This window comes from Sylvia atricapilla, chromosome Z (genome assembly GCF_009819655.1).
Source record: "Sylvia atricapilla isolate bSylAtr1 chromosome Z, bSylAtr1.pri, whole genome shotgun sequence".
Lineage (NCBI taxonomy): Eukaryota > Metazoa > Chordata > Aves > Passeriformes > Sylviidae > Sylvia > Sylvia atricapilla.
The window spans coordinates 79,769,887-79,795,707 of record NC_089174.1 but is presented as its reverse complement, the minus strand read 5'-3'; the positions used below and the strand labels follow the sequence as shown (position 1 = coordinate 79,795,707).

Here is a 25,821-nt window from a genome sequence, read left to right as displayed (position 1 = left end):
CTTCCCTGTTCCAGTGCCTCACCACCCTCACAGTGAGGAATTTCTTCCTAATATCTAATCTAAACCTACCCTCTTTCAGTCTACAGCCATTGCCCCTGGTCTTGTCACTACACGCTCGTGTAAATAGTCTTTGCCCCATCTTTCCTGTAAGACCTCTTGAGGTACTGGAAGGCAGCAATGAGGCCTCCCCAAAGCCTTCTCTTTTCCAGACTGAACAATCCCAATTCTCTCAGCCTTTTCTCACAGGAGAGGTACTCCTTCTCACCGAACTATTTGAATCCTTTGGATTCATTCCAACAGGTCCATATTCTGCCTGTGCTGGAGACTCCCTGAAAGTTGGGAAATAAATACTCCATCAAATTTGTTAGATTAGGAAGCCAACACTATTTCATTAGCAGTGCTGAATGCATGGGTGATTCTCTTCAAAGCATGCATGCCCAGTAACCTAAGAGAAAAGGTTATACTTCTGAAACAATTGTATTTTCATGTTTCCTGAATACATGCATATATGCTAATTATTTCCAGATGTTTGGGTATGGTTCCAGATCTTCTGACGAACGTTTTTTCCTTGGGAGTATCTCAAATATGTCATCAGGTCATAATGTACTCCTCTTATCTATCATTCTTTGCTCTTACACACAATTCTTGTTCTCTAAACCAAGATAGTATTTAGTATATATTAAATCACTGATAGAAGTAAACAAGAAAGTATTAACTGGAACAAGTTTTATTAGTCACAGACGTAGGGAGTTAGCACAAGGCCACCTTAATCTCTGGCATTTGTACTAAGCACTGTATGTACAAAATTAAGCACTAACAACAAATACAGGGGTCATGCTCTATTGTGCTGAAGTTAAAAGAATTTCCAGCACCTTCCTCCACTGCTGCAGAGATGTCTTCTTACAGGACTGTTCAGTAACAACCCCAGGGCTGATGCAGCCCTGCAGGTGGGCTCTCAACAGAGCAGAGCAGAGGGGCACAATCCCCTCCCTGGCCCTGCTGCCCACACTGCTCTGGATGCAGCCCAGGACACGTTTGGCTCTCTGGGCTGTCAGTGCCATGGCTGGGGCATGTCCAGCCTCTCAGCCAGCAGCACCCCCAGGTCCTTCTGGGCAGGGCTGCTGTGATCTGTCCATCCCCAGCCTGGATTGATGCTGGAGTTTGTTCTGACCCAGCTGCAGCACCAGCATTTGGTCTCCTAAACCCCATGAGGTTCCCATGATCCACCTCTGGAGCCTGTCCAGGTCCCTCTAGATGCCATCCCATCCTTCAGGTGTGTCAACAGCACATCTTAGCTTGGGGTCATCTGCAAATTCACAGAGGGTGCACTTGACCCCTCTAAGTCAATACTGTACATATTAAATAACCTTGGTCACACCCACTGTGGACCTCTCATGGACACTTCTTGTCACTGATGTCCACTGGGATTCTGAAACTACCCTCTGGATGAAGCCATCCAGCCACTTCCTAATCCACATAACAGCTTACCCACCAAATCCATCACTATCCAATTTGGAGAGAAGGATGTTGTGGGATACAGATCACTTCCAGATGCATTTTAGGACATGCAACATGGCACAGCAACAGCGCAGTACAAAGCTAAAGGGAATATGTAAGGGATAGAAAATCAGTCATAATTTCAATAATGTCTATATGTAGCAGCAATGACTGCTTTTCCTGCCCTTTCCCATCCATATCAAGCAAAGGCTTCTCCAGCAGGCAGGCATGTATGCATGATTTGCACCACTAAGCCCCTGAAACTGTCTGTTTTTCAAGCTCTGTTATTTGTATATGTGTTAATGATGTTTTAAATATGCATTTATCAAGTAGGACATAACCCCAAGAAGAAAACTGTTTAAATAGCAACAGTCCCCACTTCTTGGGAAGCTCTCCTCACTCAGGAGACTCTTTGCTTCCTTTTTACTACAAAAATCTCCCTTTTCACTACAGAAGTCTCCCTTTTGTCTCAGAAGACTGTTGCCATTTCTCTTGTAGCTGACTACTGGTTTATTTAGCCACTTCAGAAGATGTACCTTGAAAGGCCCACGTAAGAAATGTTTTGTCTCAGTACAAAGAGCATGCAAGTGTTGGAAAGATTTGTTCACTTACACAGAAGTCCTGGACCATCCCAGGGCAGCCCATGCACAGCCCACCCAGTAATGCAATAGACAGACAACCACGTGCAGACAGTCTGGTACTTGGCATGTGGAAGAACAGAGGGTTAAGAGCAGTACAAATGCAAGCCCTGCAGGTTTTGGAGATGGGGAGATGGAAGACTCACATGAGTACTGTGAAGGATGAGTGAGTGAAGAATGCAAGCCATAAATATTCATTATCCCCCAGGTCCCAACTGATGCTGTGAATTCAGGCTGTAATGTCTTCCTAATAACATAAACACTTGCAGATGAGAAAGTGAGTATGGCCATACATGCACAGAGGATGTATGAAGTGGTTATCAAGGGTAGAATAAATGTACCCATAATGGAGTTTAACATTTGGGTTTTAAATCCATTGCACTTCCCTCTTATTCTGTAGAGATTTGGAGTCTTTCTGTAATATTGTAGGAGGTAGGATTTTTTGCCACCAAGCATTTTCTGTTAGCAAAATTATATGAAGTTGTTATGGACAGAGTAATACTCTTCACTCATAAAAAAGAAGTAGCCATTTGTTTATTGATGTAAAGCAGAAATATAGCAAAGCTTGATAGTAAATGTGACAGGGGTTTAACAAGAGTAGATGGCAAGAAGCACTTTGATTGCTTCGTAGAGAATAGAGTCAGACAGAACTGTGAGGGAGACCCTTTAATTGGGTCATGATACTCAAAAAAAGGCTTCCCTTGCATTCTAAAACTCTTCTCAGAGCCCCTGCAAGTCTAGTTGCTTCTGGATGCAGACTTAGTCCCAGACCAGGTTGACAGCTTACGTCTAAAGAATTATATATGCACAATCAATCCCTTGTGTCACTTAACTGAGATTTAAATTTTTCAGTGTATAGATTTCCAATTTACTTGTCAAGTATCTGATGAGATGAATATTTTCTCATCCTTGAGGAGTAACCTTAAGAAGTTAAGAAGTGTCCTTGCTCAGGAGATCCTGTTGTATAGCCCACTGCTGTGCAGGAGAGGCTGTGGACTGTTCACCTTGTAAAGGGTGAGACGAGACACTTCAAGATATATATGCATGCTCACTTCAAATATTAGTTTCTTCTGAGGTTGACCTGAGTCAAATCTTAACCAGAACTAAGATTAGGTGGACAAACTGTTAAAATTAGCCCTTGTCTTTCATGTCTTTCTTCTGCCTCCCCCAATCGACTTTGAGTCAGATGCTGGTCCAGACACATCTGTTATGACTGCTGATAGTGGGGATCACTTGATCAGGATTACAGGAAATAAAGGTCAAGATGGAGGAGAAATGGAGGGGAGGGAGGTGAGCACACTCCCACTGAAGTTAATTAATTAACTTTAATTAAAAAATAAAGTACTGCATGCAGAAATTGAAAGAGAAGAGCTGGTTTCCTTAGAGTGGGGCTTTGTTGTTTTGGGGGGGTTTTAGGGAAGAGTTTAAGTGATAACCACGGTTTCCTATAATATTTTCTCTTATTTTCTCTGCATTTTTCAGCTCAGGGTTTTCCTTAGACATGGGTGATATCTTTGTTTCAAGAAAAAAATCTATTCCCTGTACAGTTACTGGGGCTCCAGTTCCATCTTCAGCTGCAGATGCAAATCTCTTCTGCAGTGCCAAGTCATATAGGCAGCCACACATCCAATCCAGTCATGCTTTTTAAGATATGAGTCATGTGGATCTATTCATATATAATGACACTTTTAAAAATAAGGTCTTTTTTTATATTTAGTTTTCCCTTGACTCTTTGTTCCTGAGAATATTAACAAGGCTCAGAGTTAGGTAAATTTTATTTTTCAGTATATGTAATGTCTAATTGATTTAAAAATTAATATTTAGACCAGGTTACTTGGTGTCCTGAGTGAGCAGAACAAGTTCATGAAAAAGAAGGTGATGTCTTGAAAGAATGAAAATACCTTGACCAAAATGTGCAATAATCCCTGTTTGATGACAGGAACCTCTACTTTCAGTTGAGTCATAAGACTGGTCTTAGGCTGAGAAAACAATTCATATAAGATAATGCTTTATTGCTGTTACATAAATGATTTATTTTTTTAGGTGCCTCTAGGAAGCAATGTCAATGTCACCATTTCAAATTTAAATGCTATGTCTTCATACATTGTTCAGCTCAGATGCATAACCAAGGATGGTCTCAACTGTGTTTGTGTTTGGAGCAAAGAGATTTTGGTCCCTCACAGTAAGTGAAATGTTGTTTCATCCTACTGGTAGTAAGTAAGAATGTAAAGGATTTTCCAAAATCTATGTCATATGGAATAGCATTTTCAGATACTCTTGAAAAAATGAACATCAGAATTATTAATTTGAGTTCATGTCTCCATCTTTTTCTGTGTTTACCAGAACTTATGAACAAGCCAAGAATATCATATAATGTAACTACAAGAGTCTCTCCAGGGAGGAGGAGTGTTCTTCTCAAGTGGGAGGTAAGGCTCACTTTGAGTTTGGATAACTTCTATTATGTACATACTATTTATTTATTGCATTGCAGGAAAAAAACAGACTTTCTCATTGTATTGAGTCTACACTTGATATGTGAAAGGCATTGGATATTGTATACTTGCTGCAGAATTCATTGCATCTATATGCTGATAATTTAGGTGCAAGAAACTAACAAGTAAAAATTACATCAATTTATAATCTTGAAAAATTACTAAAACTTCCCTTCTTCTCCAGGGGAAAATCATGTTTTCGTTTTAAGAGATTCCATCTTCATCTGAAATTTCTCACAAGACATGTCTCTGTCTTTTAAATTATTAAATGTCTTTCTGCCTGTGTTACTCCAAAATTATCCAATTATTTCATTAAGACAACCCAGCCTCACAGCTTCATGGTATCTACACACTATTAATTTTGTGCCAGAAATAACTGACAGTCTTGATATCAGAAATTATCCTTGAAGAATTTACGGGCCTTCGTGTATTAAGGTTCTGCCTATATTGCAGTAATTTCCATTTCTGTGTACTCTTTTTCCAATCTCTTATTCAGATTATTACAGTAAAATAATGAGTGAACCACCACCAGAAATGTCTACCAATGGATATTTAACACATCCCAAATTTGTATCATAATTCCTTGCATTTCTCTTTAAAGGGACTACATACCTAACCAACCCCTAGTAGATGAGAATACCCGGAGGGATAAATTTCAATTAAACACCTCTCATTAACTTTCAAGTTCCTGATAATGAGGGGTATGTTCCACTGAAATGTAGAGAATGTTACAGCTGCTTCACTGCTGTTATTACTAATTGCTTACACATAACTAAGATCTCAGTTGAGGAAAATTCTTAATCCTATACTTAAATCCTCTCAATTTAAACATGCTCTTATTTTTTAAGGAAATGCTTTGCTTCATTGCTTCCTAATGACCTAATTAAAACAGTATTATTATATCCCCATCATTAGAAGCTCCATTTTGTTTGTACAATTAAATTCCTCTTGATTTTCTGCATGGAACATAACAGCATTTATAGAATAATAATGTTTTTCCCCTTGCTAGGTAGCAGAAAGTGAGAATGTCCTTGGATATTTTGTTAATGTGGAAAGAATACCCAACAGTTGCAGCCACCCACCAAATCACATCTCTCTCAAAGACAGAGAAATTCTTGTTAATATCTCCATGGCTTACTATAGAATTAATATTTCTGCCTATAATGAAGCAGGAGAATCTCCACGAGCCATCTACATTGTCCCAGAATTCTCTGTAACAGGTACTTACCTTATCATCTATTCACCATAATGGTGGGGAAGGTTCATGACCAACCTCTGAGGTTACTTTTTGGCAGATTTGGGATAGGTGAAAGCACTCTCTTGAATATTTATTAGGCTAATATTTTTACATACTTGGAGTCAGAATTGTTTCCTAAGAAAACACTTCAGTAGAAGTTAACATGCTAGCAATTTAATATTCATTTTAGCATCTCGTTCTTTATCAAGCTAGAGAAAGTACCATGTGCTGGGTCTACTTGGGAAAATGGTTTATGGACTGTCCTCAATATCAAGTAGGTGCCAGTGATTTTAAAAAAATTCACAGAACTATGTGAAAGTCTAAATTCTTGAGCTAAATAAGTGTCAAGAGACCTGTTACTGTCCTTTATTTCGGTTTTACTCTAACTGGCACATAGGAAAAGGAGTAGATAGAAGGTACATGTCACATTAGGATGTACATGTCACATTCTAATGAAGATGTAAGCTTTTCTCAGGCCTAAATAGACAGTATTTTCATTTAAAGTATAAAACTTACTGTGTAATGTCTTCCTTATAGTATAAGCTAATTTCATGCGTTATAGTCATGAGGTGTATTAATCACAATATAAGAAGAACCTCTCTTACAAAATAAGGGGTTTTTTTCTTTAATTAAGCTATAGCATTCACAATAAAAAAATCTGCAGGTGCCCTTGTTGACCTTCAGATAGCTGCAAATTATTGTTTATCCAGAATTTTGTAGCATTCTCCTCTTGCTGTTCTCCTTTTCCTTCCAAAGAGGTAACAACTTGATTTTGCCCTTATATTTCAGTCCCTTAGCTCTTGTCTGATAAAATAAATCCTACCACTTCAGGCCATCTTTTCACTGACCATTAGTTGTCTACTGAGCCTTTGAGCCTGTATTTCATGGCTTTCTCTGGATGCCTGTTTCTGTTTGATTTACTTCAGTGCAGCTTCCTGTATCTGTCGTGAATTACTGAGAGGATATTTGCATTAAGTGCTTTCTTAAGATAAATTCCTTCTCAGCACATACAACTTTTTCTCAGCTATTACAGTAGCTTTCTTTACAGAATCACAGGGTCAACTCAGTTTGGAAGAGTGCTCTGAAATCACTGAGTCAAATTTACAACGCTGTCAATAAGACTATGGCACTAAAGTGACCCATCCACTCTTCTCTTAGACACCTCTAGGGACTCCACCACCTCCCTGCAAATCCCATTGCAAGGCCCAATCTCTCTTCCTGTGAAGAAATTCCTTCTAACGTTGAGCCTAAACCTCTCCTGGCACAGCTTAACACTGTGTGTCTTGTCCTGTGGCTCACAGCTTGGGAGAAGAGACCAGCCCACACCTGGCTACAGCGTCCTTTCAGGCAGATGTAGGGAGTGGTAGGGTCTCCCCTGAGCCTCCTTTTCTCCAGGCTAAACAACCCCAGCCATCTCAGGCAGCCCCAGCTTCATCAGACAACCGCAGCTCCCTCAGAATTAATTTGCCTTTCTTGTATTCATTTCCATACAGGAGAGAAAATGGGAAATGTTTATGTCTCTCACAAGGTCCACTTCTTACCTCAAAATGGCAGGGTTGCCCTTTTTTCTCCTTAGTGTCAGTCAGAAGGTCTTCTCTACTTTGATAGTCTGTCTTTTAGAGTATCAGAATCTTTGAGATCCTTTCAGAAAATTCAAAATACGTGGAATTTGAAATCATCTAGTTATGATCTATCATTAGCCCCTTCTCCACCCCTGTTCAGGCAAACACTATCTCAGGGTTACTCCACATATAGCAGCTACTGATGGTTCACAGGAGGTTATTAACAGCACCCTCAGACTTCTTCCTGAGGCTTGGAATAGCCCACTTCATTTCAAACAACCAGAAATCAGGAAAAGTCTTGAACAGCAATCAACACTGTAGCCCTCAAACATCACTGCAAAGTAGTAAATGCTAAGTTTCTTCTATTGAAATACTAATGTAAACCTTACTATGATAAATAATTCACTTCCTATGATAACTACTTAATGAATAATCTTTTTAAAAAGCAGAATAAAAGGGAGAAAGAAAGAACAATAGGGGAGAAAACTGTTTTCCTGTTTATTGACCTTTAATTCGTGTATTTGTTCACAGACTTGCCTGGTCAAATCCATGTCAAAAACCAGGGAACAAATGCAGTTGTCACATGGACTCCAGAATACAATCCAAAATGTTTTGTGGTTGACTGGGGCACTGGTAAAGAGGACATGCAAATGAAAATAATAACTACAGCTACCAGAAATTTCACATTAGGTAACAGCAACTCACCACACCTCCTATGGAGGCAGTCTTTAATTTCTTGGTTATTTTTGGTTGGGCAGAGTAGGATTTCTGTTCTGTTTTCAGAGGTAACTGAAGATCCATCCAGATAAGTACAGTTCTTAATACTTGTCCAGCACTGAGTCATCATCTAATGCTTAGTAACATCAAGGCAGACAAAAAGCAGAATTTTCATTAGGGTTCTTCTGGATACTGTTGGGCAAGAAATGCAGCTAAGGTACTGGTGTACTAAGGTACAATGTCTCTCCTTGTCCACATGCAGACATATTCATTACCAGCTTACATAAAGCCTTTAATCTTCTACCTAGATAAGCTTATCTTTCCATATAAACTTCTCTTTTACAGACTCCCTAAGATTAATTTCTATTTTTATACCAATGTGTCAAATATTTATGCCAATACTTGTCAAACCCTAAGTTCTCAACCCCAGTATTCTGCTAACATGATGGGCTTTAGTCGGGGATGTTTTTATGGAACAGACACTGAAAATCTTGATTAAAAACATTTAGGTAACACTTGCAAAGGCCATTCAGCACTGGTTTTTATGTACAATAGAGAACATGCAGCTTCTGAGTTCCACAAAGTCTTCTAGGGAGTGCACTGTTGACCTTGCTCCTTCTGCATAAAAAAACTAGTTACATCTATGTGTTTTTTTGCTTGGGTTTATATATTCTAGCTGAGTGGCAAATACCTATCCCTGAAATAAGATAACTACAGCCAGTTTAGTTCCCAATTTCTCCTTCACCAGCTAAAGCCTCCCAGAGGGGGACTATAAACACATCTGTCATATTTTGAAAGAAAACCCATGTTATGTCCCACTCTGGCTTTGAAATAGTTTCCATAAAGCATCTAGAGACATTGAAGAAGGATGTACATATTTTGCACTCAGTGTAAAGCACTACACACTTTTGCTATGCTATGAGTCTCAGAAAGCAAGAACTGTATAGAAAATCCATGAAGCTGTTGCCTTTCCTCTTCTTCTTTATAATTTATAAATTATTCTTTTCACTAAATCTTGACCTTTATTTGTTTTCCAGACAATTTTCAGCCATATAAGTTATACAAAATAATGGTGCACACATCTGATGTGTGTCAGTGTGAAAGTTTCATAAGACATGAAAAGACTTTTGGAGTGACCCACTTTTACTCCGTTGAAGGAGGTATTCCTCCCCTTTGTATGACCTCACTCTCTGTATTTCTTCTTGTTTCCTATTTGCAGCAATAAAAGGAAGGCTACACAAAGTTTCTTTTCCAGGTGACTGAACAGCCTTTATTCTTAGCATTTATGTCCTGGCAGTGAATGACCTGAATGCTGTTCCTTACTGACAAGTCCACAGAAATATTTTTATTATGTGTGACATTACCAAAAATAACAGAAAGTGAGTCTCGTGCCCATGTGGCTCAAATTTAAATTAAATTGGATTTTCTTATCTTATATTACAAGTTGAAATTAGTATGGCTGTTGCTATTGGAGTAAAATATTCATAATGAGACAGTCACAATTTCTGCCTACTTTGCTATTGCTTAAAGTGAGGGGGTTTTACTCTATGGGATTTTGCCTTTCTCTTGCACCCTTTACATTGTATTTATAGTATCTAGAAACTGACAAGAACTCTCTTGGGAACAGCTAGTTTTCATTTAGTCTTGTATGTCTATTGCACAGGTATTGATGCAGTACTCAAACACCTATTTTTTAAAGTTCCTAGGACTGGTCCCACTAATGTGACAATTCTGAATATCACAAAGAATTCTGCACTTGTGAAGTGGATCAAAATAGCTGCAGAAGACTGTTTGGGCTTTCTCCAGGGATACAGGATCAGTTACACAGATTCATCCAGGAAAAAGTCTCCAGGTAAGTCACCACTGCCAGAACAAATCAGCAGCTCAGAGTCATGAAGGAAAAGCTTCATTCAGACCAGTAAGTCTACTGAGTTATTTACTATTTCTGTGCAAACTGAGTGCTCTGCTCTCAAAGGTCAGCTCCTGGTTAGACTTTTAATGCTCTAGATGCCCTCACAAATACTTAAAATTTTCTAAATGTTATCTCAAATTAAATATTTTTATTTCTTTTAAAATCACATTTCTAAGACTACAGCAGAATTCTCTAGGAACACTTAAAGGAAGACATACCTTTTCAGTATTGCAATTTCAGTCACAACACTTTCCTGTTTCATTGCACCTCATCCAAGCTTGATGAATCCTGAACCTTTCTAGAAGATGTAAGAGATGCTTTATTACATTTTTCAACTCAATTAGCATTTTGCATTTCTTACCTGTTTCCAAAGACACCATTATTAATTTAATTTTGGGAACACTTTCTTAAATTGGTAGTTTTTATGTATAAGTTTGGACTTGATAACCTTAGAGGCTTTAAAATCTTGACAAACTACAACTGATGAAACTTCTATACATTGGAATAAAATATTAGCTGTGAATTCAAACCACTTGAGTTTTCAGTTTTAAAAAACCCCATATTCTTTTGATAAACATTTCCTTTCTTATATAGAGTGGAAAATCTCTGCCATAAGTAATAATACATTAACTTTGTACATGCTGACTTTCAAATAAAATTGAAGACATGCTACGAAAGACAAATATCACCTAAGAGATGACAAAGGGAGATGATAAGAGTTCCATAATACGTGTTGACCTATGCCTTTAGAGAACCATAAAAAAATCTCCTGGGTATTCTGTTCCACCTCAAATACGTGTCTGAAATCACAAGAGGAGGCAGAATGGGAACATCCAGGACTGAACCTACTTTCTTTTTTTTTCCTGTCTTAACCAGTGACATGGCACCCAATTGCCATGTTTTCCAGGCAGGAAATATAATTTTACTGGAGAATTTGGGGGAAAGAAGTCCATATACTACAGCATCACATCCTCTTCTGTGGCAATCTTAAATCCACAGTGGTAAACTTGAAAAGTAATTTCTGCCCCATTAAAGGCATCCTTACAACATGGCTGTTTGTGTATTATTCTGGCCGGGGGAAAAGTCCATCAGAAAGGAAAGTAGGTAAACCAGAAAGCAGAAAAGCAGAAAAGCAGAAAGCCCTGTTTCTGTGCTGAATGACAAGTAATAGCACTGGCATAAATCTAGCTGAACAACTACTGACAACTGGAGTGGAAGTATATAAAAAGGGCTAGTCCTAATGTTAACTGTTACTGCCAACATAAAAACAACCGTTCAGCATGTTAGATATATTTTTCTCTTGTGAAATACGCACAGCCTTCTGTATTCATCATCACCTGTGATGGTTTGAATTTGGCTAGATACCAGAGCCACTGGATGCCAGAGCCACTCTATCCCTTTTGCAAGTGGACAGGGGAAAGAAAATTTAACAAAACATTCACGGGTTGAAATAAGGACTGGGAGAGATCACAGACTTCTGTATGGGCAAAACAGATTTGGGGAAATTATTGATATTTATTGCCAGTGAAACTCAGGGTAGGATAACGACAAGTGAAACAAACCTTTAAAACACTTTTCTCCACCACTTCCTCCTTCCCAGGCTCTAGCGCTTCCCCACCAGAGGCACAGGGAGACACAGAGAGTTACAGTCAATTCATCACAGATTGTTTCTGCCATTGCTCAGAGAGAAGAGTCCACCTCCTGCTCCACTGTGGGTTGCCTCCCATGGGAGAGTTCTCCATGAGCTTCTCCAGCATGAGTCCATCCCGTGGGCTACAGTTCTTTACTAACTGCTCCAGCATCCACAGTGTTCACTCCCTACAGGATTAAGTCCTTCAGGCACAGCCTGCTCCAGTGTGGGTCCCCACAGGTCACAAGTCCTACCAGGAAACCTGCTCCAGCATGGGCTCCTCTCTCCGTGGGTCTGGAGGTCCCTGCCAGGACCCTGCTCTGGCACAGGCCTCCCACGGGGTCACAGCCTCCTGTCAGCACCCTCCTGCTCTGGCCTGGGTCTCCTCCAGGGGCTGCAGGGGGATCTCTGCATCCCCAGGGACCTCCATGGGCTGCAGGGCACAGCTGCCTCACCGTGTCTGCACCAGGGGCTGCAGGGGAACCTCAGCTCTGGTGCCTGCAGCACCTCCTGTCTCTCCTTCACCAACCCTGGTGTCTGCAGGGCTGTTCCTCTCACATACTGTCGCTCTGCTCCTCTCTGGCTGCAATTACATTTGCACAGTAACTTTTTTCCATCTCAAATCTATTATTACAGAGGCATTACCACCATTTCTAATTGGCCCAGCCTTGGCCAGGGGCACGTCCATCCTGGGCCCAGTTGGGATTGGATCTGTTGTACATGGGAAGCTTTTGGCAGCTTCTCACAGAATCCACTCCTGCTACCAAAACCTGGCCATACAAACTCAATACAGCCCTGGTGTGTTAAAGGCTCGTGCTTTTAACCTCTGGATTTGAAATGTACATAAATATTTTGGAGAAATCTCATACCCATCCAAAGAACTTCTGCACAGTCTGGTTTCCTCCAGATCAGGATCAGGGCACTGAAATTTTGCCTTTTCCCCAGTCAGCTACAGTGATACATGCTCAGCCGTGAGAGCTCATCTAATCATCTCCTCAAACCTCTTGCATTTCAGCTGTTACTCTCAACTCTTCTATCACAAGTTACCATCTTACTGGACTGAAGGAAAAGACCACCTACCGTGTGCAGATTTCAGGATTCACTAATGCTGGAGAAGGACCTCTGACTTTTTCACAACCTTTCAGCACTCTAAAATATGGTACTGTGGAACTATCTATGCATCTGCATTACTCTGCAAGAATCTTTGCTTTATGCTCTCTCTATGCTTACTCACAAAATTTATTATTCAATCCTCAGTTACTGAGAACAAACACAAAAAATTGTTCCTCTGCAGGAGGTAAGCTTTGTGTCACAGAACTACTCTGTCTGTATTTCATCACCTAGCATACAAAGAAGGCTTAGCTAGGATTCTTCATCTCAGAAACCTTTTCTGACCTTCTTGTGCTAGCTATGTGCACATATATTTATTTATTGACAATTACTGTCTAGATTTCAATAGCTGAAATTTCTGCCTGTGACTAATAATGTTCAATTGTCTGCTCTTGGCAAAATCCTGAGCAATCACACAAAATTGGCTTCCTGAGGCATTAACTACAAAAATAGAAGATTAAGTACCTTTCAATTGTTCCAGATGTTGGTGAATACTAATCAAAGTGTCTTTTGCTTCCTGATAATTTAAGTATATTTTAAATAAGGATCCTTTAGTTCACCGGCAAAAATTTGCTTTTCTCAGATGAGCCTTGATAGGGTAAGACCAATACAGTAACATTTAAAATCTCTAAAAATCTTAAAATCATATAGGATTGGCTAGACTTAGTCTTTCAAATGTTTCTAATACTTCGTCAGTTAAACTAAAACTAACACTGCAACAGATTTTTTTTTTGTTTGTTTGACCACAGCTTCCCTTCAAGAAGATTTCTAAATAGAAAAAGAAAAGAAACTGTTAAGATGGTATCAGTAACCTGTGATATTCAGAGGCAGAAGTGTGGAAATGGTTGCTCCCCACAGCAGATTTTTGTATTAAGTGAAGGAGGTATAAAACCATACGACTGAATAGTCAAAAGTGTAAAGCAGAGATAAAAACAAATGAAATTTAAATTTTTCCTTGAAATTAACAGGATTTGCACCTCTCCTTCCTCCACCAAAAACTTTCTCCTGTCAACACAAAGTATTAAAGTCTCTACCTGGTGCTTTTCTTCAGGACTCTATTTCACTCATGCTATCAAATATATATTTGGAGAGTATTCAATTTTTCAGTAAAGTAACAAAAATGCAGAGTGAAGTTAATATATTTTAAAAATTCGAGTAATTACGTGGAATTTAAACATTATATATGGTATTTTTGCACTCCCCAAATATTTCACAAGTTATTTAACCCATTAGAAGAACCTCAGGTTTCTTTAAAAAACAAATTTCAGCAACAAAACAATTCTCAGCTTTCCAAATTAGCTTTTAATATAGGGAGCTGTTTGGTTTGGGGAAAAAAAAAAAAAAAAAAAAAACCAAAACAAAAACCCAACCCATTTCTGTTGGGGGATGGGTAGGGTAGGAAAAGAAAAAGCAAGTGGCTTTTTTTGCAAATATGGTTTGTCAATATCAGTAACACAATCATGAACTGACCGCACTCCACTGGCACTATTTTTAAACTTTTGACATCTCCATCCATAAAGAATACCTCTACACTGACTCACTCTTAACAACACAGTCAGTTTTGGTTCCTGTGTTAGCCTGAGCATTTTATCAACCTTCATTAACCTCTCAAACACTTTCTCCTCTTTAGGTGGCTGGGAGATTGATAGAAAGCAACTTGAGCAAGTGTTAAGAGGCAATAGGAGACATAGGTTTGCATCAAAGATTGACAAATGGCTGATTACAGATAAAGTGGTCTTAATGATCTTAATAGATAAAGCACGGACACCAACTAAATACACAAACTGTGTCAATGCTGTCAGGAACATGCATGACCTCCCAAAAAAACCCTAAAGCAAACCCACACCCAACCAAATAAAAAAACCCAAACAAATTAACCCCCCCAAAAAATAGACAAATCAGAAATAATCAAAAAAACACACCAAAAACAAAAGCAAAAAACCCCAACCAAAAAGAAAAACACTCCAAAAAAACCTGAAATTAATCAACCTGTAAATCAACCAAAAACCCCCCCAAACACTACTAGTAAATCCTGAGATAGATTAAACACCATTTCCAGTCAAGGAGTTTCTTATTAAGTCAGACATGCATGAAGGTCCTGACCTGTTAAACAAGCTAGAGCTCACATAACAGTGTTTTAAAAAAAAACACTCAGCAGGTTGGAGAGATGGACAGAGAAGAATCTGTAATTCAGCAAAGGCAAGTGCAGGGTCCTGCTCCTGGAGAAGAACAACCCCAGGCACCAGCACAGCCTTGGGCTGACCTGCTGGGGGGCAGCTCTGAGGAGAAGGACCTGGGGCTCCTGGTGGACAACAAGCTGTCCATGAGCCAGCAGTGTGTCCTGGTGGCCAAGAAGGCCAATGGGATCCTGGGGACATTAGGAAGAGCCTTGGCAGCAGGTCATGGAAGGTGATCCTGTCCCTGTACTCAGCCCTGGTGAGGCCTCACCTGGAGTGCTGTGTCCAGTTCTGGGCTCCTCAGGACAGCAGAGACATGGAGCTCCTGGAGTGGGTCCAGTGGAGGACTGCCAAGGTTTTTAGGGAACAGGGACAAGTTACTAATGAGGAAAGGCTGAGAGAGCTTGGCCTTTTTATTATAGAGAAGAGGCAACATAGAGGGGATCTTATCAATGTATACAAATACCCTAAGGGCAAGTGTGAGGAGATGGGGCCAGACTCTTCTCTGTGGTGCCCAATGATACAACAAGAGGCAATGAGCATAAACTGAAATACAGGAACTTCCACCTGAACATGATGAAGAACTTCTTTACTGTAAGGGTGATAAAGTACAGGAACAGAGATACACAAAATCTGCCTTGATGCAATCCTGTGTCACCTGCTTTAGGTGAACCTGCTTTAGCAAGGGATTAGAATAGATTATTTTCAAACATCTCCTCCAATCCCAACCATTCTGTGACTCTATGATACCTAAATATCTTAAAAATACAAACCTGAAAAGCTCATACTCCCCTGAGAATGCCAGATTCAATTTTATCTAGATTTTACTTAAATTCCAGAACATGTGTAAAGTTGGTTTTGACTTCTGTTTGAAATATTTCTCTCATGAAGTTAGTAAGGTCTTTCTGTACTGAACACCATAAATCTGATTCAAGCTTTCTGTTTCCTATCAGATAAAGGAGAACTTGAAGGTTTTGTGATTGGTCTTTGTTTCAGCATCATACTCATTCTGGTTTTTGCCCCTCTCACTTGTTCTCTGGTGATTAAAAGGTAAGAACACAGTATTGTCTGGAGCTGTTAGCAGCATTTGTGTTTTGCTTGGCTTGGAGCTTCATAGTACTGGGCCTTTTTTGTCATTAAAGGCAACACAACTCATAAAACACACAACAAAAAAGCTGCCACACTAATTTGTCAGTGAGAGCAAATCAGCCACTATAAGCTGATTAAAATGGCAAAACAATTTAGTAAAAATCTACCCTTTAGCTTTTGATTCCTTTATCTGACTACCTCCTGTCACAAACATGCTTAGAAAGAGCTGGGACCATTTCTCACATTGGGAGATATGCTATACATATACAGATAGAGCATGCATTTTATTATTTTTATCTAAGATGTTTCTTGCAAACACATTTGGATATTAAATGTATAAAGTATGCATATAAGCACATAATGACAAGGAGCAATATATGAATAAGTATGAACAAGAGAGAATAACGAGGGTGCCTTTAAGATCTGGAAGTGGTCCTCTTCTTTTAGGAGAAATTATTTTCTGCCACAATAGAGCATTCACACCCACATATTAATCTGAGGTACAATATCAGGGGCATACACCATGACTAAAAGATTTGCATACTAATGGATTCTAATAATAATTTTCTGACAAACTTAATTGCATACAACCACTCATGTTACTGTTTGGTGCCCTAGAACCCTACCCTCCCTTTTTGTCTTCTTCACAAAGCACCAGCCCCAGAAGCTGAAAGCACAGCTGCTGAAGGACAGATGGCACAACCTGAGGCTTGAAAGCCACACATCATGACACAGCCTGCTTCAGCTTAAACTGCTGTCCTTGCCACTGGGAAACAGACTCTGCACGAAGCCTCCTGTGCCCTTACCTTTTCAGATTGTATTTTAAGTTGCACTGTGCCTGATGCAGCAGTTTTTACAGGAACTTCTGAGACCTACATGGAAGTTTTGACCTAGAGCAGATTCCACTGTGTTCAACATTAAGACCACACATCATTGTCTGGGCCCAATAGGAAAGAACAGGGGAAAAAAACCCCAAAACACAAAACAACCTAGCAGCCCGGGTTAGAGGGGGAGCCCAGTGTAGCACTACAAAACAGTGCTTAAATTTGTAGATTTGTAGTGATGTTGAAAGCTTTGAACCTAGATGACATGACCTCATTTCAATAGGCTTCTTGATTTGTAAGAAAGGACTCTCCAGCCAGCCAAACACCCATCTTCACAGGATCAGCAAGAGATCCAGTAGACAGCCACAGCCTTTACCTCCAACCACAGCCTATGCAGAGGCAAAGTACCCTAAAGCTAATGAAGTCTAGATTTAATTTCAAAACTGAAAAATACTGAACACAACACTAAGGCAGATAACCTCTCAGCTCCTCTTACTTGTTGAGGCTTTGGTTTTTTAATGGAGGTGAGATACTGTACATAATATCTCCCAGAATGAGCCCAAACTCAAAACAACCAGGAAAGAGCAGCAGTTGTGTTTTTTCCTCAGAGCTTTGTCCAGACTGCCAGCACCGTTGCACGTGGGCTGAATGCAATAGCATCTTGCTTTTTGTTTTCAGGGGAAAGGAAACTTTCAAATCTAAGCCCAGAAGCAAATACTTGCTTAAAACTTCATCCTATATGTCCCAAAGCTCTCGAGGAAGATGGATATTTTGTGGGAATGATAACAAATTAGATGTATAGACATATTAAATGTATAATTACATGTACAGAGGAAACATTACCAGAACTTTCACAGTTTCTTTGTCATTAAACAAAGATGCTAATCATCATTAACTTGGCATTTCAGTGTAGACCACCAAGTTTGGTCTTCAGCTTTTAATTAGCTTTATGCTTAGATGTCTCTGTAGAACACCTTTTTTGATGGTTACCAAAAAGTTAATATGTTATGTATGAACAGTAATTAATTTAAATGTATAGGAAATGTCGGTCATTTAACCTGATGTTAAATGAAAAATGCTTCTTTACAGGCTGAAAATATCATACTGGCCCAGTGTACCAAGCCCAAGAAACAGCAGTGCACTCCAAGACATGGCAAGTACTCTTCTGACACAGGGGAGATCCTTGGTTAATCTATAATGCTAGTTATCTAGCATTTCACACTTCACTCTAGAAAATGTCTTATATCAATTGCTTGGATGCCAGAGTAATACTGAAAATACAGGATGGGAGTTGGTTTTATAAAGACATAGAGTGTATACACTTTTACTTAATTTTTTTTTAAATTTTAATTAAATTTAATAAAGGTCTCAGACTTTCTTTGAGTACATTGTAGGGCATTTTTAAAGGCACAGTTCTTAAAAGAACAAATCAGATCTGAATGGGGATAGATAGAGACTAAAGAGAGAAATTCAGTTTTTGTATCCAGTCAATTTTCACCTATTCAAACTGATTATTAAGTACAAGTTACTCAAAATACAAAGTAGTGAATAATAAAGTAGTAATTCCAGAGAAGTATTATGACAAAGGCCATAAAACATGGTGTTTTCTGAAGTCTGCTCCTCACTGCCCAGTCCATGCTTGCCTCCAGAGCAATCCAGGGGCTCTGGCTGGCAGCTGTCTGAGGAGCACCTACTGCTCTACAGGTGCCAAAGTTCAGCAGCATTCTCACATCTTGCCCACAGCTTTCCCATATGTTTTGGTACGTATAGCTGAATTTCAGCACTAAAGAAGAAGGGAAATCAGCTGTTAGGAAAAAATACAGCTATTAAAAGCAGCAGCTGGAAACTACATTATGCACTTTTGCCTATTATCTGTATTGGACTTATCTGTATCTTTGTCTTCTTGCCTTCCCCCTTTTAATAAGACTTCTGCTGCAGTTTTGGTGACATCTCATACTAAAAGTCCTCCTTTTAGAACACCTAAGTTTATCTCTTAAGTCTCAGACCACCTATGATTGTGTTTTTGTAGCAGGAATCAATACTGCTTTGTTTATAAATCTCTTTTTCTGGAAGAATTGAACTTAATATGGGACTTGGCAATCCAGTAGTTTCTCTCATGAGCTTTAACAAGCAGACCTCTATCTCATCAAAACTTGGGCATTGGTCAGTAGGTATCTACAAGCCAGACACTGTCCAGAACGAGGATACAGAGTGAAGCTATCAGAAACAGCATTTCCTGATAATCTACAGACAATCAAAAGTTTTGAGGATTTTCATTTACATCAGCATTGCTTCCTGCAACAGAGAAAATATGGATTTTCACATTCCAGATCAGGACTTCCTCACTCGCTTTCTTCCTTTCTTCCACCCAAATGTAGGCAAATAAGTGATAAGTTCAGAGATAGTCATCAGGCAGTCATTTTGCAATGAAGAATTGCAAGTGGAAAACAATGAGACTGCATGCTACAGAAAGGACAAGTAGGTTTTATGAACCACAGTGCCATTTTGACATAAAATGTTTAAAAGTAGAATATAGGAATTTAAAATGCCTTAAACTTTTCTTGCAGTGGTAAAGCAACTGTCAAAGAAAACAAAGTTTGTATTAACCACACTTGGCAGAGAATGCTGTAATGTTGATAACATGTCAGACACAGAAATAACAGATACCAGATAATGGTCTGGGGGAAAGCAGAAAAAGCACTGTGTCAGGACACAGTACAATAAACAGTTAACCAGATATACAGTCTAGAGGCAATTTGGTATTCTGAACAATTAATGAACTGTGGAGAAAGGTACTCCCCAAAAAGGCATGGCAAGACAAGGGCAGGGAGCAAATCTTTCTATATTCTGTACATTCATTCAATTTCTAGCTGTTCCAAGACTGAACTGCACCACTTTAGTTGTGCAACATTACAACTCTTCACAAAAACACAAAAATAATCCAAAAAGGAGGCAAGACCACTTGTTGTCCAGACAGGGGATTATTTAACAAAATTAAGTCAATGATAAATACCATACTACAGAGCAACAGGAGAAACTGGATCTACTCTCATTACAGACACCAGAAAAATGAATTATTGAGAACTAAAATATGAGTTTTAGTTCTCAAATCAGTCTCCTGTTCTTCGCGTATACGCAAAATTCTCTGAAGATTCGTCTTCTTCCCCTATTGCCTCTTTCAGACAGAATCATAGCCTTGCTCTGTTGTTTAGAAAAGGCCTCCACCATGTTCACCACTAATCCATGTCCCCAGGTAACACACGTAGACATTTTCCAGACATTTTCAGGAATGGTGAATCCACTACATCCCTGAACAGCCTGACCACTCTTTTAGAGAAGAAATTCTTCCTAATATCCAATCTAAACCTTTCCTGGTGCAACTCGAGGCCATTTCCTCTCATCCTGTCACTTGTTAGCTGGGCAAAGAGACCAATTCCCACCTGGCTGCAGCCTCCTTTCAGACAGGTGTATGGAGTGGTAAGGTCCTCCCTGGGCCTCTTTTTCTCCACGATAAACATCCTCAGATGCTCCTCATTGGACTTGTGCTCCAGACCCTTCCCCAGCTCCATTGCCCTTCTCTGGACATGCTCCAGCACCTCAATATCCTTCCTGAACTGAGAGGTCCAGAACTGGACACAGCACTCGAGGTTGAACTGGACACAGCACTGTGGCCTCAGCAGTGCCCAGCACAGGGGGACAATCCCTGCCCTGCTCCTGCTGCCCACACCATTGCTGATCCAGGCCAGGATGCCATTGGCCTTCTTGGCCCCCTGGGCACAGCCTGGCTCATGTTCAGTCACTGTCACCAGCACCCCCAGGTCCTTTCCAGCCCCTCTGTCCCAGCCTGTGGCCCTGCCTGGGGCTGTTGTGAGCCAAGGGCAGGACCCAGCCCTGGCCCTTGTTGACCCTCACACCACTGGCCTCAGCCCATGATCCAGCCTGCCCACATCCCTCTGCAGAGCCCTCCTGCCCTCCAGCAGGTCAGCACTCCACCCACACTGGTGTCACCTGCAAAATGCCTGAGGGTGCACTCCACGGGATCGTTGGAGAAGATGTTAAACAGAACTGGCCCCAGTGGTGAGCCCTGGGGAGCAGCAGCTGTGACTGGCCATCACCAGTCTGGTGAGACACCCCTCACCACCCCTCTCAGACAGTTCTTTGCCCAGTGAACAGTGCACCTGTACAAGCCAGGAGCAGCCTCTTTATCCAGAAGAATTCTGTGGGAAGTGTTATCACAGACTTTAATAAAGTCCAGGTAGACTTTTTTGAATTAAAACCCATTTTAGATTTGGTAGCTTTGGAATTTAGGCTACTCTTCATAAAAAAATACGATAATGAAGGTACATATCATACAGATCTTTATTCAAAAGAAGGCAGATGTTAACCATGCAGTGATGTCTACTTATCCCATTACAAGAGAAAAACAGAGATATTTTATTTGGTATTGCTGAGGCTTCAAAGAACAACATTCTCATTTCCTTGTCAGATCACAAATTGTAAGAAGAAGGAAAATAAAAAACAATACATACTTACTTATTCCTTGCAAAAAACCCCAGTGTAAACAAATTTAGAGCAAGTGAGTGCAGAGGGGCAGGGGGGGAAGGAAGGAAAAAAAATCTAATATCTATACCAGCCTGCTCATAATTTTAAAAATATTATGGCAAATGGGGGCAAACACAGAACAATCTAGGTGGAAAATAAGGAAGCTTGGTGTTACCAACTGTTCTCCATTTAACCATCCAGAATTTGCAAAAGCTTGTTACTCCAGGTACACTCAGATCACAACATGGCATGAAGTTTAATGACAAACTGTTCATAGCAGCTGACAGCTTAATCTTGTCTGGCTGCTGTTCAAGTTGCTGCCTTTTCATAGTAATATATCTGCTAATTTTTTTGAAAGCTGTGTGTTCTCAGAACAGCACAGCATGAGGCTTATATTTCATCATCGCTTCTTTTGGTCCCAAGTAACACAAACCCAAGAAAAACTTTGTTAAAATACTATGGGACTGGAGAAGATGGTGCTTTGAACTAGGGAAATAAGTATTTTCATTCATATTTCTAAAACCAAAGATGAGATAAAATGGATTAATTAGCATATTATTCTTTTTTCCTTGCTTTGTCTCACAGACTAATTGGAAACCTGTTTCAAGGTCACTGCTTCAGGCCCTGTCAGACAATGATACCACCAGCCTTTTTGTCATAGAGCAAGAGTCAAAGGCTCCTCTGGACCTCTTCACAGATGGTAGAGGAGACAGCAAGCACAACATTTGCCAGTCAGAAAAACCTAGCAGTGACATGCACACGAGCCCGAGGCATGAAGAAATCCCTGCAGAAGCAGTTACAAGTGAAGAAGACACTATTTCCATTGAAGCACCACTGCTGAGTGACTATGCCAGCATGGAGTTCAGTCAGAAAGCCCTGACAGTGAGCACGTCTGAAAGAACTGCCCATCCTCACCTGGAAATGGAACTGAGCAGTAAGCCAGCACAGACTAAGCATAAGGTTTTGTTTGCCTCCCAGGACTACCTCAAACAAAGCCAAGTGGTACTTTTGCCATCTGGACCAAATTTCATGGGACAAGCCAATTAAACCTGAAGCATCTTCATTATTTTCCTTACTGTAAAATCAAGTTCCAAATCTTGCTATACTTCAGTGGAGCCACTGGGACCATATGGGACAGTGAGCATGTGGCAGTAGTTACCTCCACTGTGGTGAGTTTCCTTGGTGAAATAGATAGGGTTATACAATTTGATTAACTATTTCACCTCAGTCATCCAGTGGAAAGTCCCACCATCATCATACAGTCCCACCATCATCAAAAAACTTTCTGGGACTTATATGAAAAATCTTTCAGTAAAGTACCTCTTGCTTTGTATTTTCTTCCAGGGCACTCAGGAGCAATTCCAGGCTTCCACTCTGAGCATGTCACTCTAAGCACACTCTACAATGTCATTGTAGATATCAGAAAATTTCTCTACTCACTCTGACCAGCTTCAGATCTGATTTTCAGATCTCTTAAGTTCTTCAGAAAAAAAAAAAAATCCAGCAAAAGTATCTCTCACTCCAAAGAAGCTCTCTAGCTGGACAAAGGTGGCCAAAGAAATCAGTGCAAATCTTTCAAATTAGGAATCAAAAGTCTGTTTACTGATCTATGTAAAACACCATTAGTGCTTTAAGTTCTAGAATTTTACATCTTAAGTCATTGTAGATAAATAGTGCTGCGTAAGTGAAGATGATAATAAGTTCCATTACCAGTGTTGGAGTTGTTACTAGTATTAAATTAAGGCCTTTTCCTCCAACAATTGCCTACACATTCAGAAACACCCATCCGCAGTTTGTGATGAGGTGTAGGCGCAGATGTGTTTTCACACTGCAATGACAATAACTGTTAAGCAGACTTCAGGAGCTGAACAGATATTTCAGGTAGCCATACCTCAAAAAAAAAAAAAAAAAAAAAAAAAATCTGCATGAAAGAGAAACCACTGGAATACAGGGGAAAAAAGGGTCTTCCCCAATACGTGTTCTGTACCAATCCATCATGTACCTCTACAATGTACAGTCTGAACCATTTTCTGGCTTACAAGGGTTTCTCAGTCATGAACTCTGCAGGCATTAATGCACTTGCTGTAGAAGACCCAGCTTATTGTTGTTGTCTCAAGTTAAAGCAGCATTTTATTAAAATTGCTTTATGGAGAAAGAAATTGATCAGCTGTTTCATAGGCATCAGAGAATCCACAGATGGACATTTATTAAAATTCTCTCATTAAAAGTGAAGGATGATAGGCATTCATACAAATATTTCCACTCCTACTAGGCAGTATGGGATATAGAGTAGCCATGCTTGCAAAAACTCAGAGAAATTCCGTATCCCCACTTCACTGATTTAGTAAGAATCCATAACAAATCCTAGTTTATTAATTTTCCTTATTCATATTCACTCTCTCTTTAACTACATATCTCTCTATTCGTTAAGACTTCCAGGAACAAACCTGTATTTCACTGTAGATCATGCTCTGTTCTTTCTTCTTAGCAGTTAAAATTCATTGTTTTCCCACAAAGCAATGTTCATTTACGGTTGTTAAATCTTATGATTGAAACAAGGGGTAAGAGGATCACTCCCTAGAGATTGCATAAGTTTGGGCAGTCTTTTAAATATCTTTCTTTCTGTGAACTTTAATCTGGTGACTTTGCCTGATTAGAATTTAAGAGAATGCAAATGATCCTGATACTAGTGGAGCTATTTTTACATGTAATATCTAGTAGGGGTGTTGAAATGCTGTTACAGACAATGAAGTCTTGATATATAATTTTTATCAAGTAGTCATAATTTGTCTATTTCCAGAATATAAGAATTGTCCATGCTCCTTAGAGATTTCTTTCATCTCTGGTCAAAGAGACTAATTTTCCTGGTGCAGTTTGTACCTTCAATAACTTTACTCATCCCTGTAAACACTGAATTCTGCTTTTCTTACTCTGCACCTACCAAACCAATACAATATTATTCTGTAATGGATAAAGCATGTATAAGAAAGTAAGCAGAACCAAGCCAAAGGCTTGCAAGCAGTTTCAGTATATGAAACAGCCTTGATACATGAAACTCAACAGATAGCTTGGGCTTTTAACCTGGTGATTATCAACTCCACCATACCAGCCATTGTCTGATCCTTGCTAAAGAAAACTCATTTAGCAGAACAGGAGAATGGTACTAGAGGCACCCATGGATATTAAACAGACGGTATAGAGGTATTCTGCTTTCAGTTATAAAGCTCACAGTATATGTAATTCTTAATTGATCTCATTAGAGCAATATTTGCACAATGGCTGTCAACAGTACATTTGGGACAAAAGAGAGATGAAAAATCCTGGTGTGGAGATTAGACATAAAATAAGAACTTGTCTTAACATGATGTATCCTTTGACAGCAAAGAAAGGACATTTTATGTGGAGACCAGTAGAAGAGTACCTTTGCTAAATAGTTTCATCCAGCCAAAAAGGCAGTTTAGTTGGAATAATGTACTTACTCTGGGACACAGGATTAGGAGACATACCATGCTCAGGATAACTCTTCAGGTTAGGGAAAAATAGATTTCTGTGGTTTTTTTTGGTTTTGTTTTTTTTTTGTTTTGTTTTGTTTGTTTTTTTTGGTGTGTGGGTTTTTTGGGTTTTTTTTTGGGGGGGGCGGGTGTTTGGGTGGGTTTTTTTTGTGGGGTTGTTTTTGGTTTTTTTTTTTGGCTCTTCTGTGGAAGAATTGCTGTGGAGATTTTTAGTTCAGTCAGAAGGGTTCTAAAATCATCTAGTTGTTCTCCCTGACCTCTTCAGGCAGTATAATAACATGTGTGCATATACTGGTATATAGTGACTGCAGAAGCCTTCCTATAGAAATAAACATGTGAGATAGTTCATTCCATGTGCTATAGTACAGTTCAAGTGGTTTGTGTAGTGTTTTTAGCTTCAGTATTCTCAGCAAGTATGTTATGTTGAGTGAAATTGCAGAGGTGAAGGCTCAGGACCACAAAAGACGAGGTATTTTATAATTAATTTTTTGCTTTTTTTCACAGTCAGCTCTGGATGATCACTGTCAGCATTAATGAGAATTTAGACATGGCACAAGTTTAGACAACTGTAGACCTGGAGGCTCATCAGCATAGTGATTTATAGCATGGAATATTATATTGCAAGGTTACAGTACTTTAGCATTCTGTATTTACAGAGAAGGGAAAGTAATACTTAGTCCCTAATATAGCACAAAGCTAGGTTAGTACATATGTATTTTTCTGGTATCCAGAGTAGATGTTTTTCTTGTGTGAAGATTTTTTAATTATTTTTAATTTTTTCTATTGTATTTTTTTATTTAGTGCTTGAAGTCAGTCTGCAGTGCAGTAATTAGCTCTGAAAATTAACAGTATCAGAGAGAAAACAAACAAGTAGTTAACCTG

General features: G+C 39.5%; 1 protein-coding gene across 1 annotated transcript in view; it reads left to right on the top strand.

Moving 5' to 3' along the window:
* Positions 1-22,502, top strand: part of LOC136373762 (interleukin-6 receptor subunit beta-like) — a 30,682-nt gene extending 8,180 nt beyond the window's left edge. Inside the window, exons 6-15 of the mRNA XM_066338742.1 lie at positions 4,179-4,317; positions 4,479-4,561; positions 5,637-5,847; positions 7,958-8,116; positions 9,181-9,303; positions 9,843-9,995; positions 12,701-12,844; positions 15,926-16,022; positions 17,975-18,038; positions 22,013-22,502. Of these exons, the coding sequence (XP_066194839.1) occupies positions 4,179-4,317; positions 4,479-4,561; positions 5,637-5,847; positions 7,958-8,116; positions 9,181-9,303; positions 9,843-9,995; positions 12,701-12,844; positions 15,926-16,022; positions 17,975-18,038; positions 22,013-22,474 (1,635 nt within the window). The 3' untranslated portion in view covers positions 22,475-22,502. The remainder of the gene's footprint in view (positions 1-4,178; positions 4,318-4,478; positions 4,562-5,636; positions 5,848-7,957; positions 8,117-9,180; positions 9,304-9,842; positions 9,996-12,700; positions 12,845-15,925; positions 16,023-17,974; positions 18,039-22,012) is intronic.
* The last annotated feature ends 3,319 nt before the right edge of the window (positions 22,503-25,821 follow it).